Here is a 21,892-nt window from a genome sequence, read left to right as displayed (position 1 = left end):
TTTTCATCACAGGGAAAGCCCACGGGATTCTCTGCCTCACCTCCCTGTTTCTGCTCTTGCTGTGCTGCATCTGCAGTGTGATGGTCCTTCTTCCAGCATGGACATGCTGGGTTAGCAGAGGATATCAGAAGCACAGGAGTCTTCCTGTGTTGTTTCCCCATTTGCCAGATGGGATGTAGCCTTCAAGATGCATTTTGAAAAACCTTGTGGTGGAATATTTGGATTTCTCTGAAGTGTGGCTGTTGAGCGAAACGCTGATTTGAAAATCTAAAACCCCCTTTTGGCTTTACAGAAATGTTCCAGAAAATATTAATGTGGTGTTGACTGGGTCTTGTCTTCCTTAGAGGATAGCTTTCCATTTATTTTGCTTTTGTTAATTTTAAAGTATTAATTTTAAAATATTTCTAAGGCTAAAACTGTATTTTTCTAATCACAGAAGAAAGTCTTGGGACAATAAATATATTAATATTAGAACCAACCCAAAACCTGGCTCTGTAGTAGGAAGTAACCAATATATCTGGAACATCTTTACAGGAAGTGGGATAATTAGTGAATAAAGCCAGGTGGATGCTTTTGATGGATGGAATATTCCAGTGGTCAGGGCTGGATGTCACCTTATGCAGTGCAGCTTTGGAACAGCAGAGGGTACTGTTGGTGCAAGATAAAAAATGAGGGTTTTCACACCGAGTTTGGAATTTTTTTTTGCTCTTAATATGTTACTCATTGGAACTGTTGACATGTTATTAGTCATTGTTGGATCACTGCCCATCCTCATAGCATGCATTTATGGATTTACTAAATAGTTTTGTGGAGAATCCCCCAGTTAAGTATTAACGTTTTCTCATTAGTTCTGATGTCACAAGAAGTGCTTCAAAGATGTGTATTCTGATACAGCTTGTTTGTCCTTCAGTGTTGTGGAGGGACTGTTCCTTCTTTGTTCTAGATTGAGGAGTTGATTATGCTGGAACTTTCCAGAGAGTTTTTCTTCTGGAGATAAACTATAAAAAAACCAGTAAAGGTTTGGGGACAAAGTTGCAATTATTCCATCTCTTGTTGGACAGCCCTGCTCTCTCCTCCTGTGTTTTATTTACCACATTCTTGCACAGTCTCTGGCTGCTGTTCACCAGAGTTGTGTTTTATTTGAATGTCAACAGGTGGGCTGTTATTTAAGACCCGCTTTTAAGGAATGTTACCATTTTGCCAGGGATCATTTCAGTTCTCTGGAAAGGACCTGAGCTTTCCAAATCTAAGTTTCTCAGAGTACAGTTACATAGTGTATGAATTTTGTGGTAAATCTGCTCTAAGTAACTACTTAATAGTAACATTTTTAAAGACTATTTTTGGTGATTTTTGTCCCATACTTTTTCAGTAATCCAATTTACCACCTCCCCTCACCCTGTGAGCAGTTGTCATGGCACAGCTGTGCTGGGGGCAGTTGCAGTGATGTGCTGGGCCACACAGGGTGTGAAAATCTCCTAAATTTTTCTTTACTGTGAAAATATCCTGTCTGGCCTTGAGGTTGGTGTTAATTTGGGGTTGGAATTGGTAATCCTGATGGAAGTGAGACACCTTCAGTTTGGTCACTGCTGTATTCTGACTCTACTGTAATGTACCTGTGCTTATGGAAATGGTTTCAAACTAAAAGTGGAGGTTTAGACTGAATATTAAGAAAAAATTATTTGCTGTGAGGGTGGTGAGGTGCTAGAAGAGGGTACCCAGAGAAGTTGTGGCTGTCTCATTCCTGTAAGTTTTGAAGGCCATGTTGGACAGGGGTTTGAGCAATGTGGTCTAGTGGAAGTTATCCCTGCCCATGGCAGGGGGTTGGAACTAGATGGTTTTTAAGACCCCTTCCAGACAAAAACATTCTGTGATTCCATGGAATTCTGGTATGGGCTCATATGATATTAACTTGGCAAAAAGAACTGCTTTGTGAGTGAGGTTTTCTGCTTTGCAAAGGGATCCAAGCCACAGTGTCAGAAGACACCCCTTGTAGGTGCAAGATAGAGTAGGTATAGTGCAAACTCACTGAAGCATTTTGTGCTGAATCTACCTCTTATCATGGTTTGTCCTCATGGATAATTTTACAGGTACTGCAGTGTGATTTCATTGAGAGAAGACCTTATATAGACAGGCTTGAAAAAGAAAAAATATTCAAAATATTCAATAACTCTTCCCAATCTGTTTTCATTCTTTTGCATGTTTCTGGGGTGGAAGGTAGCTTTCAGTGATGGAATCTGTTGGGATCAGAAAATGAGATGCCTGGTAGGGTTAGAGCCACAGTGGAGGAGGAGTGGATAGAAGGGTATTAATGTGCCTTTGGGCTTTGGCTGCAGTAAACACTGCTAGCACTGGCTGTAACTGTGTTTTGGAACATCACTTGCATTCTTTGTGCTTCAACCCTAGCCCTTATTTCTACAGCTTACCTTGAGCCAGCTGTTTCTGTTTGATGGCATGGCAAAAAAAGCCAGCCTACTGCAAAACAGCAGAAAACCAAAATGGAAAGGCATTTTGCCAGTTTGACCTTTAGCCATGGGAGTCCTTGTGATGGCTCAAAGGAGGGGGCCTAGGGGAATGGGCTGTTTGGGCTGTGGTGGGAAGCTGTGCCTTCTGGGGCATCACTATGTAAATTTTCACTAGTAGAGGGCAGGGCATTAATAATCCACCTGCTTAAAATCTTCTGAAGGGTGAAATTTGATGGGGGAATTTGTTACTGCAGGACGCTTCAGTCATGTTGAATATGTTGAACAACTGTAGAGAAACTGCCCAGATCCTTCTAGCTCAATTCCTGGCCAAAACACTCCAGTGTGCACATTCTATTTAACTGGCTGCTCCTCTTGTGAAAGCCAGTAGTAAAACCCAGTTTATTATGGGTAGTAGTCATGACCTCAGCAGGATCATTGGATTTGCACTCCTGGACTCAAATAGTGGCCATTAACAATATATTTCATTATAGTGGGAAGGAAATTCTTTGTAAGTGAACCCTAACCTTGTAGTTATTAGATTTACTCTGTTCTCTATTCAGGATAAATTGAGTTCTCACTTTTTTAAGGCATTGTTCTGAATTTTTGCCTGGCATCATCTTACCAGCAGACTGGAAGGTTTGTCTTTTTTTGCAGTTGATTCCTCTGCATTTAATTTGTTCTGAAGCAATCTCAATTGGGGGGCAGTACTTGCCCTAAAATCCTAAGAGCAATACTTATTTAGAACAGAAGGGTGTTTCACAGAGTCACAAAATAGTTGTAACTCGGTGGCACCCCCATAGTACAGATGTATTTTTTCTAAGGTTCAAACAGAATTTCCTGCTTTTCAGTTTGTTCCCGTTGCCTATTGTCCTTTCACTGGGCACCTCACCTTTGAGCCCATCTCTGCCTTCTTTAATCCTTCCCATCAGGTTAAGTTACTAAGATCCCCCTGAACCTTCTCTGCTCAAGGCTGAGCAATCCCAGCTCTCTCAGCCTCCCCTCGTGGCAGATGCTCCAATCCTTTAGTCATCTTAGCTCACTGGACTTGTTCCAGGGTGTGTCTCTGCAGAGGGGAGCCCAGCAGTGCCCCAGCCCTGCAGCAGAGCCCCCCCAGTGCTGAGCCAGGGGAAGGGTCCCCCACCCTGGGGCTGGTGGCTGCCTTTGTGACCAGGGCACGCTGCTGGCTCGGTTCAGCTGCTCCACCCGGATTCCCAGGTTCTTCTCTGCAAAGCTGTTTTCCAGTAGGTTGGCAGCCAGCCTGCAGGGCATAGTTATTCCTCTCCAGGAGCAGGACTTTGCATTTTTCTTTGCTGAACTTCATGAGATCTGCCTGCCCATTTCTCCAGGCCTTTTCCATATTTTTTTCTCGGCAGCAGGCCCACATTTTCTCTAGTCTTCTTTTTACTGCTCAGTTACTTGTAGAAGCACTTCTTGTCCCTGACTGTTTTCAGCTCTAGGCAGGATTTGACCTTCCCAGGTCTGTCTTTGCACACTAGGGCAGTGTCTCTACATTTGTCCCCTCTCACCTGACCCTGCTCCCACCTCTTGTGTGCATTCTTTTTATATTTGTTCCTTTTGTGTGTTGGTCTCATGTACCAGTGCTGGTACTGATGCCATTAGTGTCTCCCACTCCAATTGGTGGTCACAGATTTACCTTAGGAAAAAAATTCCATGTAGTTAGATGCCATTAAAATTACTCCTTTTCTTGACCCTTTCTCATTCCCTTAATGGGGCTTAAATTTGCACAGTCTGGCCATACCCTGCATTGTTCTGACATCATGGTATAACTCAAAGCATTTCTTCATGCTAAACCTGCCCTATCCTGCACCTATCCATAAAAGAAAAACTACACAACTAGCCTGGAAATTATATAGGCCATTCTGTTTGTTACAGCTCCAAAATCTCCTCAATATCCATGTGATCATTTATAGGTTTCATGTACCACGGGTATGGCCAAGATATTATGGGATTCTGGCAAGTGATCTATTGCTTTTTCAGGAATGGTTTTCTCAGTGGAATTTATTCAATGCCTTTCCTCTAGTTCTGCATCTTCTCCCCACAGTCCATTATCTGTAAACAGTGGCTCCAGTTACCTGTAAGCAGTGGCTGTACCAGATGACTTTAAAGGAGAGTGGATACAGCTCTAAAATGCTGTAACTCAGACAGATCCTAGTTAGTATCAAGTATCCTGGTTATCACAGATGGTGAAATGCTGGCAGAAGTGCTTGCAAAGTGATTTGGGAAGGCTCTGCTTGCTGTCAGTCACTACTACCAAATTAGCTTAATTAAAACCAGCTGTGGGAAAGTGCTCTGCTGCAGCTGATAACTTTGTTTCCTTCTCTGAAGTCTTGTGGGCCTGGGGTGGGTGATAACAAGTTGCTCGGATGCAGTGAGGATCTCAGAGTGGTTGCAGTTCTCTTACATATGTACAATTTTGAAGTTGGCCCTAAATCCTGCTTTTGGCTTGTGTTTCTCCATATGGAGTCCTTGGCCCTGAGATGCTGAGGTTTGTGTATCGCCTTGAATAGCACCTACATTGGTTAGTGTTGCCATTTCTGGATTCTGTTTGGGAGAGTTGGTGGCCATGTTTGTTCTAGTATGGTTTAAAAGGAATGTCAGGGTTATCCAGCCTGAGAAAGACACTCTTATTGCAGTTTAAAAACCTTATAAAACCTAAGAACCTCTTCCTCTACAACCAGACCTTGACTTTATAACCCAACAGCTTAAACCATTCAACACAGTTTGCCTTTTCCAAGTGACCAGCAGCCCTTTGTGTTTTGTGAATTCCTGTCTCAGGATTCTGCTATATTCTTTATTTGTAGAATGCCCTACTCATTGCTATCTCCCTTCCCTTAATCCTCTTCTCTCTTTCCCTATCATCTGCTCAGTTGTGCAGGCAATTTCATAGTCAAATTTAGGGCCAAAAAGTTGCCAAAATTGATGACTTGTCACAAACCAAGAAAAGGCCTTTTTTCCATTTCTGAGTTGATCCCAGACCTGCCAACATCAAGCTGTTGGTTTTTACTGCCAGTCAAAAGAAGTTGTGTTAGATGAGGCAGCTGTTTTAGAATAAGGTTAATAAAATGACTGTTGCCTTTTATAAGGAGTTGTGCTGGTGGAGTAATCCAGAATTGGTGAAACCCTAAAATTTGTGAATCCCAGTGAGCCTGTGAAATCCTGGCTGGAAGCACACATCGGCAGGTGGCTGGAAATGCTAATAAGGAATGTAGTCTGTTGTGGAGCGCAGTGGAAGTTTTGTCTTTCTGAGATTACAGTAGATTTTCTTTGTGGAAATTGACTTAGAAAGGGAGTTGTTCTTGGCATCTCTCAATTTCTGAAGTTTCAACTTTTAGTGAAGTAGAGCTGGCAGTTTCACAGGATCTTCAACAACAAAAAAATTGATGCTCCAATGTTGCTGCTGCACTGGATGCTGGATTACTGTTCTTAAGCAAGCTTATCCCTTGTCTCCATATTTTCATTAAAGTACTCCATTGATGTGGATTGGGGTTTTGGGTTTTTTTTCTTCTGTTTTTGGGTTGGGTTTTCTTGTTTAGTTTTGTTTTCCAGAGGCATTTTGATTGCTTGTTGCAAAGATGCAATAGACTTTGTGGCTTTCCTGGCTTCTCTGGTATTTTACTGCCTATTCCAGTTTTGCACACAAGCTTTGTGTCACTGTAACCTTCAGTCTGGCTGAACAAGGATTTTTTTGATAGAATTTATCCATGGACAGTAAAAGTTCTTGTAGCTGGAGGTGAGACTGGCATCTTTTTTTAATGTCCTTTTCCCACTTTGAAGAGTGGCTGCTGACTTTTAGTCACTGCTGACTTGGAAACTACCCTATGAGTTAATTTTTTTAAAAAGGCTGAAACACTTCAGGGAGGTGCTCAGCAGTTTAATCCCATTGATCCTAGACTGCAACCAACGTTTCTTCTTATTTAACCTTCTGGGTGCCTTGGAATTATTTTAATGCTTTATTTAGTTGGTTGCCTTTTTTTTTTTTTTTCCCCTCACTGGCTTGTTTCTCTGCCAAGTGCTAATTTAAAGGGATTCATTGTATTTTTCTATGTGCTCTGATAGGAGGAACACTTTTCCTTAGATTGTCTCCAGCTGTATTTGTACAGGGGCTGAGTGGTGTGTGTGGTGATCAACTTCCACTCCTGCAGCTGCTATTTCAATAAGTTTTCATTGTCCTGCAATTTCTGCACATGGAAATGAGGCACTACTGACAGTATTTAGTGCATCCCTAGGTTATTTTTCTTATGTTTTGATGAACTCTTTTTTTAAAGAATTAAAATCAAACACTTCTGTAAGAGAAAATAATAGGAAATGAGAATATATGCACTGTTCAGTTACTGTGGTTCTTGTTTTGGAGACTTTTTATGGTTTTTTTCCTCTGAGTATGGGCGCTTTCATAGCCAAACAGATACTCTGGGAACACCTTTATTTCAGATTTGCTTGTGTCAGTGTTTGGTTTAGGATGTGAAGGCTTTTGTGTAGACATAATGCCCTTTGTAAACCAGTTAGGGTGTCAGTAAGGTAAAGACAAGTTGCTCCCCAAGCCATCGGCTTGGGAAGAACTTATGCTCCATATCTCTGAGTATGTCTGCTACCTATAAAATCACATACTTTGTAGGATCTCTCAAATCAAAATTTTCCTTTGGAAGTCTCAGCATGTTTTGGAAACTTAGTAAGTTTGAGGATTTGATGGGCCAGAAATCCCTTCAAATTTTGGAAACAGTTGTGGTGACGCTGTTAAAAGTTAAACAAATTCCCACAAACTTCCCCCTGGCCCCAAAGTGCAAAATACATGAGGGAAAAATTGATCCAGGAGACTTTCTGTTCAACATCACCTTTCATGTTAATAAATGATCTAGATCCTTGCTATGCAAAAGAAATTCAAGTGTGGTCATCTTCTGGACAATATGCCTCTAAAGCAGTTGTATTCAGGAGATGTTTTAGGTTCATACCTCATACCTTACTCCTTCCTGTGATTTGTTTGTGCTCCAGGCAGAGACAGGAGAGATGATAAATCTTACTGTAAAAACTCTACTTAGGACCTTGTTGGCAGTTATTGTGGTAGTTGGGCCAGATATTGCGTGCTTTAAGGTTTTGGGAAGCTTTTGACCACTGGCTAAATAGCTCAAGTTGTAGATCACTTTCAAAGAAACTCAAGAATGTGAATTTCCTGATGGAAGTATTTGTAATTGCTTTTGAGAAAGGAGGGGTTCTTGAGAGCTAGCTCAGAAAAGGAAAAGGTTCTTGAATGTGAGGGAAAGCGAAGAAAAATATAGTTGAGTGGCTCAATAGGCATAAAACCAAAACCAGTCTATAAAATAGTTGTTATCTTGATTGTTATTGTGTGTAGATATCTTCATTTATGTAAACAAGAAAATAGTGTGCATCAGCCTTCCAGAGTTCTCTGACAGTTGTGTGAGTATATGTAAGTTTGAGACACAAACTGTGTTTTATTAAGGTAAAAGCCCATGTCCATATTTAGGAAACATGCTACAAGACTAAAGCAATTTATTTCAAATTATAAATGCTTTGTGTTTTATAGTATCTAAGTTAACAATATATGCTTTTTGTGCAATATGAAAATACAGAATTAATTTTCTCTGTTCTGTGTAATTCCCCAACTGCCACTACCTATTTTCTGTCTTGCCACCTAGATTGTTATCTTCAAAGAGAGAAATTATACTGCTTTGTAATTTATTGCATGTTCCTCTATGGAATTTGGGAGTATGACTGGCTTTTTGCTACAGTAATAATTGAAACCAAAATATGAGGCTTGTCTTAGGAGATAATGAGCTCTTTAAAATACTGAGAATCTGTTTGGGATTAGCTATAAAGGATTTCTTATTGTCAAGAAAAGAACTTCTTGGATACCATCTTTAATGGTAGAGTTTGGCCTGAGTGTTTTTATGATAGTTCTGTACCTTCTCTGGAGTTGTGTTCCTCAAAGCCAAGTGTATCTTCATTGAATGCCTGCAGCACCTTGATCTCACCTTGTCCTTTGTCTCTGGGAACTGTCCACCTCCTTTCTGGAAAGTGCAAGGTAAGAAGCAAGTGCTGTTGGCCTTCTCCTGGATCAGGGAGCTGTGATGGACACGGAGGAGCTGCATGTCCCTGATGCTCAGTAAGCACCGTGTTGATCATGGCTCTGCAAAGTTATGTGGTAGATCCAAATAAATACTGATCTTATGAGCAAAACATACCAGCCCTTCCTGCCACCAAACAGTTATTTGGGCGCTGCTGAAGACAATAGCAATGTAATATCCTTCTGAAGCATTTGCCAGCTGGCGCAGGACACCACATCTTTTCATTCCATTCATTCATTGCAGAATAAAGAAAATTGGCATGCTCAAACCATTTTAAAAATACATCTGTTCAGAACATGAGTGTTGTTCAGTTCATTTACCACTTCATAACAAAGGTCCTGATGAAAAAAGGAGTAACGCATAAAACAGCAAATGTAAAAAGGTTGGTTAGGTTCCATGAAATTAATGAAAAATTGCCTAAAGGAATATTACTACATCCCTCAAGTTCAGTATCACTAAGAGAGCTGTATTTTCAATTAAATGACAGGAAATTGAGAGGTGATAGAGAATGACTTTTCTGTTTACAGTGTAACGAGTAGACCTTGATGCCACATTATATTCTCCAGACAAGTGATAATACTTTGCTATATCCATTCTTAGCTTTCAAGTCTTTTATCCCAGGGTCTTTGGAAAAAATCAGATTGATTAAAATGTTTCTCATCCATAAAAATAAACAAAGGACTTGTTCAGGGCTGCATGGGTTATAGCAAAATTACCCCTGTTGGCCATGGCTTAGTTTGCAGAGACTCACTCAGAGCCAGCTGTGCCTGCCCTCCTGCAGCAGAGCTTGTGCTGAGCCTCAGCACTCCGTGTCAAGTTTCCCGGTGTGAAACTGGCTGGCTCCAGGCTGAAGCACAAAAGGGACCTCCTGTCTGCACAGAGTGGATGGCTAAGGAACTTGGGTTCAGATCTAAGCTTGGTTGTGAAGTCAGCTGTCAATAAAATGGGTGTTTTGTGTGAGCCACCAAAATGGAGAGAGAACCTATGGGCCTTCAGTGCTGTGTGCTTTGTAAATGGGAATGGTATTTCAAGAGAGATAGTGGCTAGAGCAACAATGCAGAAACTTTTATTTGTACAGTGCATAAATGAATTACTGTTAAGAAGGAGATATTTCCATTATTATATCTCTCAGTGATGTGTGTTCTCAAATGAGGATGAATCTTCCCTCACAGGTACGTTACTTGAAACAAGCATTGTCCTATTCCCACATCTCCATACCAAAATAAGTATAGCCAGGTGGCACAAAGGACAGGCATTCAAATTTAGTCTAGCTTTGTTTTTAGACAATTTATTAAACCCAGAGTTTATTGGAAATGTTCTTTACAATCAGATGTTTCCTGTTGCTGAAGATGTGTCCTGTTGCTGAGTGACTTTTCCCATAAAGGGATTAAGTTTTGAACTTTGAACCTGGGTCTCCTATCAGCTGCAGACAGCACTGGACTGAAACTCTGCATTTGTTTGGCTTGCCAAAATTTGCAGTCCCTTTATTTGCTGCTATTAGCTCTCACATCTGTGATTAGGAGGTATCCCTATGCTCTGCATATGTCATTTTATATGTAATTTCTCATTTTAGATATTGAAAATGTTAGAATTATGCTGCTCAAACAATATACTAGAGATCATAACTCCTTGTGGCGTCTAAACATGGGAGCAGTGGTGATTGTTTTTGAAAGAGTACATGTGTAGGAGCTGGGATTATCAGTAAGAGGGGTATGATATGTGTTTCCTTTGACCTTCACTGATGCTGTGTCAAGTGGAGCTTAGGTGATGTCTTACAATTAGTGCCTTGAGTTTTAAATTATGAATATGAGTCACTTGGAACATCCTTGAACTGTGGTACAGATGATGTTATTGTAGTGACCAGTGCCCTTAACACAGAGCCATCTCACTGTGTTCAGAAAAGAAGGTGTCAAGTAGGAAAATCCTTGGCACTATAGAAGGAGCTTAGTAAAGCAAAAGAGACCAAGATGGGGGAAGGGGGAGCCCAACATTAATGTAAAAGTAGGATACTTAATAAGTTAGTCAGATGACATTTGTCATTAAACTCAGTAAATTACTTAGCCCTTCCCTAAATCCATCTTCAGCATGCAAAACAATGTGTTAGGAAGCAAAGGTTGCCCTGTCAAGGAATTTTTAAGTGCAGGCAGTTATGTTTTACTGAATCTGAGGAAGGATGTTCATGCTTTAGATATCTAAGTGAGATCTCTAATGCAGAACTGAAATTATTCAGTTCCCTTCAGTTTTTATGATATAAGAATTATTTAGCATAGTCATCATAAGAGAGGGTCTTATTCAAAATATTTTTTCTTTGGGGCAGGAGATGTTCTAAGATCTTCTTGTCAAATGAATCCCGACAGTAGAATGTGTTTGTGAGTGCTTTTGTATGCTTCATTTCCTGACTAGGTGAAACATAAGACTAGTTTTGTTGTTATTGATCTCTTTGTCAGCAAGTTATGAAGAGTTTCAGGCTTTAAATATTCCTTCTCTGGTATGTGACATTCCCGAATATTGATCTCAAATAGAAAAAAAAAAATTGCTGGCTCTTGAGATGTTTGATCCTATACTTTTCACTACTCAGCAGAAAAAGGGAGACAGATGAATGACAGACCCTTAAGAATATTTTTCTATTTCCATGATAAAAATGAAGCACCTCATTCTTTTCTTTTCATTCTGACTCTGAATCAAAATTTTGTTGGGTAATATTACTGCAGTTGCCATCCCCAGGTCAGCTGATGGAGCTCTGCCGGATATCTGGTCTCTGATCAAGTTCTGGAGGTATAAATTACATTAGATGTTATTAAATACAGGTTGTAGTTCTGTAGGAATCCATTGGAGTATCTGGAGAACAGGGGTGTATGGTATGAGAAGCATTGATCATGCATGTAAGAAAGCAATGCAGACCTCAGAGCTTGAACATCTGAATAAGGATGTGCCAAATCACAGCCTTATGTTGTGATGTGTTCTTGTATTGCCTGTTTGGCTTGGCCTGTGGAGTGTATTGCTGTAATGGTATGTGCTATTGAGGCTGTGTTAAACTTTTATTATTAAACTCTTATAACTCCAGTGGGACTGACAGTTTGTGGTTTCTCAGGACCACTTCCAAAGCAGCATGCAATCATGTTGTTTTTCTTGGGGAAGTTAGTTTATTGCTGAAGTCTGGTTTTACATTTTAGTTTTTTTCTTTAAAAAAACACTAAACAATCCCCACCCCTGCCCTGCCCTGCCCACCCCCCCAAAAAAAAAAAAAAAAAAAAAAAAAAAGTTATTGGTTCAGCTTCTTTGGTTTCCAATAGGTTGAGACAAATATCTACAGTTCCTTGCAGGGAGAATCTGTAAAAAGCAATAAAAAGTTAGTGGCTTCTCGGAGGGACTTACTATAAAAATCTTAACTGAAATTTTGAAACAGTGCTTAGGTAAACATACAGTTTATGTACAGTACTTGTTTGTGGATTATATTTGCAGTTCTCCATATGTGTTGCCACTGCTTGTGTTTTGGTTTGTATATTGCATTTTCTTCAATGATGAAATCAAAGTAAGGATTGGAAATGAATCCATGTATTTGCTCCTGCATGATTTTAAGAACTTGACACAATTGGGCTTTTAAGAGCTGTTTCTATACATCTCTTCAGTGCAGTACCCATGGTAAATGTTTTTCTAGTGATGTGTATGGAGTATGGTTGTCAGTGTGGCTTTGTTTGTCTCCCACAAATCTGCAGTTTGTGGGTGAGGATCATCACTCATTTGTGAAGACCCAAATCTTTGTTTATTTTTCTGTTCAGAAACCAGAATACTGGAAAAGATACAGCAATGTGTTACAAGTAGCAGTAAAATACTAATCTGGTGTCCAGAAATGCCCTCAGCTAATGTGCACAATATATGCAGCAGGCTGGATGATTTAATTTGTCTGTCTTGGGGACAGGGGAGTGTGGAGCACAGTTTTCCAGGCCCTGAGAAAGGTAAGGTGTTAGCAACACTTGAAGTGTTGCTAGTTCAAGGCAAGCATCCCCTGCATTGAAATACAATCAGACCACATACCTGGATGTCTTAGCTGGAGTGTGGTGTAAGTGCAGCAGTAAATGTAGTCATCACAGATTTGCTTGCAGGTGGGTTTTTTTGGTTTTGTTTTTTCTTTTACTACAGAGCAGATCTGTGGAAGTCCAGTTGTGTTCCTTTGAAGGTACATTCAGCTCTGGGTCCTGTATGGAGCATTGTTGGAAATGAGTTTAAATTTGTTTCCAGAGCAGCATTGAGGGTCTTTGCTGTCTTTGAGCTCCTTTTTCCTGAATGAAATGGGATCCTTGTGTGGGTTTCACAGCAGTGGAGTGGGATCTCCTCCACTCTCCAAAGGGGCTGTGATGGGGTGCATTCAGGTAGCCCTGCACAGCACTGTTTTGTGGGGGATGGTGGAGCACATTTGTATATTGGTCCAATTTGTGATGCTCTGACTGGATGGTGGGAGTGAGGGAAAGTTACCCAGAGCAAAGGTTCCAATGCAATTTTGGGTTTAAGTTGACACAAAGTGACCCAAAGCAACTTTACAATCTGGCTGGTGGGGTCTCAGCCATCATTATTCCTGGCACTGAGTGCCTTCTAAATTGAGTGCTTGTGCTGTCTTTGCTTCTTCTGATGGATTGGATAAGATCCAGAATTACATTTGGATTTTTCTATATTGTATTATTTTGGGTTTCTTTTTCCTTTTTTAAGCTGCTAGAGCCACTGAAAAAAAGATTGTAGTTAACATGAAAACAGATGTAAAAGACTGGCACTGTGGCGTGTGCAGCCTTAAGCTGTACATATTGGCAAGTTTCTGTGTGTCAAATTTCATGATTTAGGCATAAAGGATGCCCTTCAGTTAAGGCAGGAGGACAAAAATTTAAGCTTATTTATGGAAATAGGTATCTGAAAGATTGGGACTGCTCCTTCAGGCACGAACACTTCCTGGCACCTAAAGCAAGGGTGCATGTAACCGGGTGTGTTTTACATTGTATCTTCATGAGTTTTGAAAGATAAAGCCTTTGAAGATTGCCTTTGGAGGGTAGGGCACACTCTGGGGCTCGGGGAAAGGCACTGGGCACAGACAGAGCTGCCACTTTGTCTCAGCAAAAAAAGACCCCCTAGGAATTCAGGGGGATTTTGAACTGAGCGATGACTGGAAGAGATTTGAAAATAGAAGCAAAGAAACTTTTCTTCTTGTGTTCTGTGAAGCAGAACTCAGTGTATTTGCAAGTAAATCTGGCTTGCTTCAAAGAAATGTTTATCTCCATCAACTTCTGACAGAAATAACCTGTAGCTCTGAATTTGGATGTGAGTAACTTTCTGGGGGAGAAGAAAGGTGACATATTATCTTCTCAGCCTTCTTCAGGTTTATAGTTTCTTCACTTTTGGAGTGCTAATACCAGAAATAAGCACAGTGTTTTAATAAAGATCCATGTTTAGTGAAATTACTTCTGGAGGTCAAGAGAGAGTTGACTATAATACAGGTTATTCACAGTGAATTTGATCAGTTGAAACTAATAATAGCACGAAGGAATGGATTGGAAAAGGGAGCTCTTAATCTGCTTGTAAATTGTTTTTTTAATATGAGGAAGATAATGTTCTCAGTTAAGGGAATGAAACATTATACTAGTTTGTGGGTTGCAATAATGTTATTAATTTGGTCCTTGCAGTGCTTTTCAGCCATTCTTAGATAAGTCCTAATATTTCATGTGCAGTGTTTGAATGCAAAATATATTTCAGGAAAATTAACAGCTTTTAAATTTGGCATTAACTACAAACCAGTACTTTATGTTGATAAAAATCTCAACAGTTTTTTAAAAGTAGAACCCCACAGAGATACTTTAACATTGATGACAAATGAAGTTAATGCACTTAAAATGAATTAAACTCCTTGCTCTTTAGAGTAATATAATGATGTCTGAATTTTATTCCCAAAAGAGGAAATACAGTTGTGAAGTCCAGATGGATTTTTATTTTTGTTGGAGTAAGTTTTGAGACTAGTAATATCTTCTTTTTAATTTTTTTAATGTTACTACCATAGTGCTGGATCTGAGACAGCACAGACCTTCTTTTTCTAAATTCTTTTAAACCCAGTTAAATTAACAGTTCTTTATTAAAACAACAGTGTTTATTTTGAAAATTAGCAGTTTCTTATTGAATTTTCAATAGTTGGAAAATAAGCACCATGATAATGTAAAATATAGAGAAGCCTGGGGCTCAGTCCTGTCAAGTTATTTTCAGCCCTAACTTGGTGACTGCCTCAGATTGTAGCCTGCCTAAATTTCAAGTGATGCAGCAGGAGGTTAAACTCTTCAGTAAGCTAAGTCTTCTTGTGCTTGAGCTTTTTGCCTTGCACTGAGGGCTTGCACCTTGGCAGCCTTTGTGGTGCTGCAGAGGATGTGTGATGAGTTGATCACATCTGAAAGCTGAGTGACAAAGAGAAATGTCAGAGGATTCAGTCCATTCTTTTAGGTGAAGGTTGAAAGGCAGTTCAGCTATTTCTGTGTCAGTTTAAAGCTTCTCTGGCCATAAAATTATTAATCTTTTTGTGGTGGTTTGTTTTGTTTTGGTTTTTGTTATTAATCCTTTTCTGTGTTTTGCCCATTGGCAATTTGTCTCTAAGTTCTGGGCCCTATTTTGCTCCACTGGCAGGGGAATAGAATTTGGTAAATAAATAAGCATATAGCTAGGGGAAAGCCCCGTTATTGAGCATGATAACATAATGCAACTCCACTTGGAACAGAATATCAAATCATTACTGATAATTTTGCAAACAAATTCTAGGTTGGAAAGGTCCTATATGAGGAAAATGAATGACTTACAAAGGAGTCTGGATCGTTGGGTGGCCTGAGAGCAAGCACTAAGGGTTTCTATGTTAAGTTGCAAATATAAAAACTATGATCTTTAAACCACAGTTGAAGCAAAGGGTGCCCCATCATATGAAACAGTGACTAAAAGTGCCAGGCATTAACTGGTAAACAAGCGTTGCCACTGCTGTCATGGATAAAACCTTTGTTGTGATTCCCAGATACAAAAATAAAAGGGTATCAAGTAGAGAGTTTATATTTTCTTGATGCTTGGCACACGTGCTGCATATAGTGCAGAGGGGAAAAGATATTGATGAATTGAAATGCGTTGAGTTGGAAGCCACTGCTGTGAATAAAGATGTGGGAAACATGGTGAGCATGGAGTGCAAGGTTGGCTTAGCAAACCGTGTCAGGGAGGAACTGGTCATGACAGGCAAGTCCCCTAAGTGGGGACAAAATATTTGGAATACATTTGATAAGAAAAAACTCTTTAGGCCAGCAGTCAAAGCATGTTGTGATTCTGTTGACCAAGTTTATTAGACATAAAATGAAATTCTTTTCAATTAATTGTGGCTGCTTCCTTGGTTAACAGCACTGTGATTTACTGCATACTCCTGTTCTGCCTTTGCTAGGTGCCTGTTGTTTTGTCTGATTGCTGAAGGAGTTGTTCTGCTTCCTGGCAGAAGGGTGCACAAGGAATTGCTTAAGCAAAATAACAAAAGAATGTTACAGCAAGAAATGCTGTTGAAAAAAGGGGAAAATGAACTTGTACTCTTGTGTTACAGATTCAGTGGTTCTTTCCTTTGACTCCGTTGGACATACAATAGGCTCAGGTACAACATTGCCTTCTTCTCTATCTCCCACCTCATGACAAGGCTTCTACTTAATTGGACATGGTGGCCATGTTGGGAGGCAGGACACTGAGTCAAACTTCTGTGGGAATCAACCATCTAGCCAGAGGGTAAACAGGTCCTTTCCTAAGAGCAGTGGGAGTTTTAAGAGCCTTAGTAGGACACAAGGATTAACCTGCAGGACTTTTCCCTTACCCAGCGAGGAAACGACCTGGACACGTGTTGCTGATGCAGTTTGTGCTCCTCTTCTCATGTGAAAGGCATTAAGATGATGTCACTTACCAGCTGAAGAAAAACTATTTCATGCTACTAGGATAGTTTCCCAGCTAAACAAACAGTGGAGTTATTTGGGGAAAGACATGAGGAATGCTTCCAGGAAGGAGAAGACGAAGAGTCGTAACTAAACCAATAGGGCTGGAAACTTTTTTGGGTGGAGACTGACCAGCATTATTGAACCCCAGGGCAAATCCTTCCCAATCTCATTTCATTTGGAACCTAAGCATGACCTACAGTGAAACTGAACCAGAAATTAAAAATTCTTATTATGCTGGGGGTACTTCACTAGATCAGTAACTCTCCATTTGGCTGTGTGTAATGTGCAAGCTGCAGCCAAGACACGCCATAGTGAGCATGATGCTTGATGAAATTCAGTTTACAGTCTGTATATAATGATATATGAAGTGCAAGGACAGACTAAGAACTGCTCTTATAACTTTAAACCCCTTAACACTTAAAAGATGGGGATATTTATTGTCTTCCTCAAAAGACAAAACCTTTGCTTGGATTTTTTTCGTTTTATCTTGCTTGCCAGCCTTTCCTCTTAGGTTGATAGGGGGAACATGCTGCCTTCCAACATAGCACCTGTCTTCTGCCTGCACACTCTGAAAGAGAGCCTGCTGCCTGACACTAACATTGAAGCTTGAACACACATCTGATTTACTAACCCCTGAACTAGTGGTAGTAACTTTGTTTAAAACACCTCAAACTTTTTCTACTCTCCCTGTAGCTTCTCTAAAACTTACATCTGAAAACAAATCTAATCTTAGTGCATGATCTGATGTGGGAGTATCTCTAGGGTGCCAAATAGATAGGTTGTTGTATATATGGGGGGAAGAAACTAATTAATGTGTCATAACTGAAGTGTGTTGTTGCCTGTCTCCTGTATAGGATGGTGGTCTCTTCAGTCTGCAGAAGTTTCATAGATTTGAAATACCCTCGCTTGAATTTTAACCACAGATTTTGTATCTGTGGAGTCAAGCATAAATGTTTCCACTGATAGGAAAACAGTTCAGCTGCTCTGTGTCTTTTGGACTTCTGTTAATATGGAGGGTGGGAGACAGGCTCATGTGAGCCATTGGCTGCCTGGGTCTGTTTTAAAAGAACTGGTCTTTGTTCTGCTTGCATTTTACAACTCAAGCTTGGATTGGTTAGGAATTGAGACAGCAAGACTTGATCTTTTGTAAACCCTTTCACTGCAACAAGACTGACTTCCTTCATTGAAGAAATGTAAAGAAAACACATATGTTTGAGAAGGGAGGCTCAGAAATGTTCAAGAAAGCTGTATGTTTATTGCTCTTGTAATTAGTACTTTGCACTTACTGTGCTGCAAACTTCACCTTGCTCTGAACTGGTATGTTTAATAAGATGTCAAGATGTGTGATATCTGTCCAACTGAGGGATAGCTTTCCTTGTTGAACAGGAAGGAGAGAGAGAAAAACTGTGGCTATTGTGCTTCCGCTGTCCATCCCATCTCACCTTGCTGCAGACCCAGGAAAAGGCAGAGCCCAGAAAGAACCCACAGAAACCATGGCAGCTCCAGGCCCAGCCATTCCCAGTAGGTGATGTTTCAGCTAAAGTTATATGCTTTGAAACATAAAATTACATATACCTTTTTCCTTATTAGTCAAAACAGCTGAGAATAAGTCTCCCTGTTAAGATTTTATGCTGCTTAAAACTGGTACTTATATTTGCATATTAAACACCTTATAAGTGCTTTTTAGTACCTGTTCATCATGCCACGTGAAGGGCAATGTCTTGTTGCAGCTTCTGTATCATACTTAAATTGACTGTTTGTCCTTATCTTGGCTTTTCCCTTAACTTTGTCCCACATGCAACTCTCAGTTTTCAAAAATGCTGGGAATCTGTCCTTATGCAACTCAGATTAATGACACTGTCTAGGTTTTTCTGGCTAAACTTTCTGAACTGAGTGTTCAGAAGCTCATCTGGCTATGGAGCTTTAAAGCTATGGAGCTTCATAGGAGATTATTGGGTAGAGGGCATGTGAGCCAAATGTGTTTTGAGTGAGGCTGAACCATGAGGATCATGCTGTGGTCCAGCCTTCACAAGTCCAGATGTTTTTGTAATTCTCTTCATGGCTGTCTATTCCCTTAAAAGATAAAGTTTGAGCAGCTGAGATAAGTGTTTGATCTTGTGTCTAAACCAGTGTTTCAGCTGAAACCATTTCAGAAAGAAGGGTGTCATGCTCTGAAGTTGGGGAAACAATCAGGACACAGGGTTTTTGAGGAGACCTCAATTTCATTCACTTGCCATGGACAGCTAGTGCTCCTTTTATTTTTTTCTTTCCTCTCTAGTTGCTTTGTTTTACTTTGTTGCTACCAAATCAAACATTGGATCTTGAAAGTTAGATTTATACCCCTGCTATTTTTGTTCAAGACTCTTTCCTACCTCCTGTGTCTGACAGCAAGCTAAATTTTTCTTCTCTAAGCCTTGGATAGGAGTGCACTGGATGTGCAAGTTTCCCAGATGCTACTGTGCTTGCTGAAAATATTGAATACCTTTGGGCTGTAGGCTTATGCTCTTGTTAGACATGTTTGATTGCAGTACTGACCACTGATTCATAGCAGATGCTCTCACTTGCAGGCTTAAAAGGTGCTAGTTCCAACATTACAGACAACCAAGTGTTATCTAGGTCTTGCTCAAAGTGTTTGCATGTATTAACTCTTCTGGATTGCCAAACTTTGGTTTAGAGTAGCTATCTGCTGCAGCTTACATGTTTGTGAAAGCCCACATGTAAGACCATGCTTCCAAATGCTGAGTTCACACTGATAATGGAGTAATCATCTGAGAATTTAAATCTGTGCTTATTTTGGAGTTTGCTGTTTGTGATTCCTTAAGTCAAAGTCCATAACCACTTTGGGAGAAGCTGTGAGAACTATGAAGAAAACTTTCTCTGTTTCATTCAGCTGCTGAAGATGCTCAGATAATCATTTTGTGAAGGATGAGAATAACCCTGTGTCTGTGCTACCAAATACAACTCCAGAGTGAATTTAGTGACTGCTTGCCTCTGTTTTGGATGGAGAGTGGTATGGATGGAGGCCAGGAATAGAAATGCAACTGAATGAGGTATCAAATGGGTAGGGTAGTGATAGATTCCTAGCATAAGAGAAAAACATTGGTGGCGTGCAGAAGATTCTTTGCTGTTTGTTTGATTTCTCAATCTCTGATAGTAGAGATGTCTACAGTTTCACACTCTGATATTTCCTGGATTTTCAGGTCAGTGGTAATTAACTTTAGGTGTTCTTGGTTTGAGGAAAGCAACTTTTAATTAAATGTTTGGAGCTGATGTGGTTCTAGCATGTTGGGGTTTTTCACCCAAACTGCATTTCTGTCTTAGCATTATGTGATAATGATGTGAAAGGAGAGATGAACTTAATATGCTGTGTATTTCTTCATTCCTCTAAGGGAGAAAGAAAAAAGGGAATACATGTGTTTTCTCTGCTGGTTTTAGTGGCTTTTTTCCTGCAGAAATGCTTTTCCTTTTCATTTTTGATTAATGAAGTTATACTTCATTCTTTATTTTTCTGAGTGTAGACTGTGGGAGCTGCTTGAATCTTTGCCAGTGACTGTCATGAAGCAGTTTTGTAGTCCTTATGTGACTTTGCCAGTGTGTTCAGTATCATCATCTGTCTTCTTATTAATGCTCCATTCCTCCAGTTGAAAATACAGCTGTGAATGATTTGAGGTGCAAATGTCAAGAAGTGGCTTAATGAATGCCTCAAATTAAAAGTGTTTCAATGTGATTTTTCTCTCTCATGTGACATCTCTGCATCAAATCAGCACATCTTGTAAGTCACTAAAAGCCAATATAGATTACTGTTTTGTTAATATTGTTCTTGACTTTTATTAGGAAATACAATACAATTTATAGAATAAAGAGTATGTTGGGAGACTCAGAAGGGCAGCATTAACTCCATTTGCCAAGTGGACTCATGGCAGTAAATGGAACAACTGTTTAACCAGGGCTGTAGTCTGGCTTGAAACAGATGACTTCCTGGGAAAAGTGGAAGGGCATATGCAGATCATAGGAGGGAATTTTTCATCTTCCTATCAGAGTCTTTCCTAAGTTCAGCTTAAAGCAGTCAGTTGTTTTTCTGCCATTGGAGTTTGCTATAGTTCTATTAGGATGTGTAGATGTAGATTGGTGAGGTAAGCTACTGGTGCTGGGCTGCAAGGGCTGAGCTCTTAGCTTTACAGGTGTCCCTTCTGCTCCTGTGATTGTTACAGAGCAGGGAAAGGCACCAGGGACTGGGCTTTGTCTAACCAGTTTTCTTGGTGTTTTTCTTCATGTCACTTGGCAACATGGAGAAAAAGGTTGGTAAATGTGTATGCAAAAGCTTGAGTGGGGGTGAGGAGGAGACTGAAACACAGAGCTGCATGCAGTCCATACAAGGCTGTGCTGAGAAGCTCGGGTGGTCTCAGCTGTACCACTTCTGAACTTGCCTTTGCAGTCTTTTTTATTCCCTGGTTATTTAAATAGAAGATAATATTTTCATCAGTAAATTCCATGACTGAAGAGGTTAAAGTGAAAATCCTAAGGAAAGGATGTAACATTAAGTCTTTGTTTATCCAGTACTTTGATTGTTGCTCAGTAGTCCTGACTGCTATTTTTTTAACCTTGCAGTAAAAGCTTTCATTTGTCCTTTTCAGCTGATCCATTTAGCATGACTTTTTTTTTCATTAATTCTTTATTGTCTCTCAAGTTCTAGCAGAATTATTTTACATCAGCTGAACTTTTATAACTGTCCATATGTGTTTTCTTAGTCCAAGGTGAATGTGATGTGTTTGGCCTTTTTCATTGCAGAATAAGTTATTTTACTGTGCCTTTGCTGCAGCTGTAGAACTTGCATGTGAATAGTGACCAGGGCTTGCTCATATGGATCCTCAGTTCTGCAGAGACCAAACTGCACTGGACAGGATGAAATGTATCGGGGTGGTCTGAGCATCCTTGACAGGACTTCTGTCTCTTGAGAATCATACTGATTTCTTTGACAAACACAAACATTTTGAATAAAATAGCAAAATTGAATCTTCTGCCTTCCCTCCTGTTCTTGCAATTACCAGTTCAACACAGAGCTAGAACTGCATATAGCCTGTCTTAAAAAAAAAAAAAAGTTGATTTTTCAGTTTCTGTAGGCAGTTATTTGTACTGTGCTTCTGAGTAGGTGGTGCTAAAAGAGCTAGTGCTCAAGGGTTAGTATCAGTGAAATTGGTTACAGGTAGTTTGAAAGGATAAAAGCACTATGCCAAGTTAATTCCTGGATTGTTGATTTCAGATTAGTAGCACAAAGGGAAAATTTCTCCCATTTTGCTTCTTTATAGCTATATTGGCTGCAGATACAAGAGGCAACTTGAATACTTGCTAGATACTGTGCACTGGA

The 21,892-nt window shown here is 40.0% G+C and overlaps 1 protein-coding gene across 8 annotated transcripts in view; it reads left to right on the top strand.

The window, feature by feature from the left end:
* ST3GAL3 (ST3 beta-galactoside alpha-2,3-sialyltransferase 3) overlaps window positions 1–21,892 on the top strand; it is a 171,256-nt gene that overhangs the window by 17,855 nt on the left and 131,509 nt on the right. For 6 of the 8 annotated variants that reach the window (XR_007778204.1, XM_030226393.2, XM_050977790.1 and 3 more), the window contains exons 3-4: window positions 16,149–16,196; window positions 17,914–18,048. The exons of 1 other annotated variant lie outside the window; for it this stretch is intronic. Coding sequence is in view for 6 of the 7 variants with exons in the window: in XM_030226393.2 (XP_030082253.1) it covers window positions 16,149–16,196; window positions 17,914–18,048 (183 nt within the window). In the remaining variant the exon portion in view is untranslated. The remainder of the gene's footprint in view (window positions 1–16,148; window positions 16,197–17,913; window positions 18,049–21,892) is intronic. One more of the 8 variants, XM_050977791.1, reaches the window with a different exon arrangement.

Source organism: Serinus canaria, chromosome 8, assembly GCF_022539315.1.
Source record: "Serinus canaria isolate serCan28SL12 chromosome 8, serCan2020, whole genome shotgun sequence".
NCBI lineage: Eukaryota > Metazoa > Chordata > Aves > Passeriformes > Fringillidae > Serinus > Serinus canaria.
Note: the sequence above shows the minus strand (reverse complement) of the source record. Positions and strands in the feature narration are given on the sequence as shown.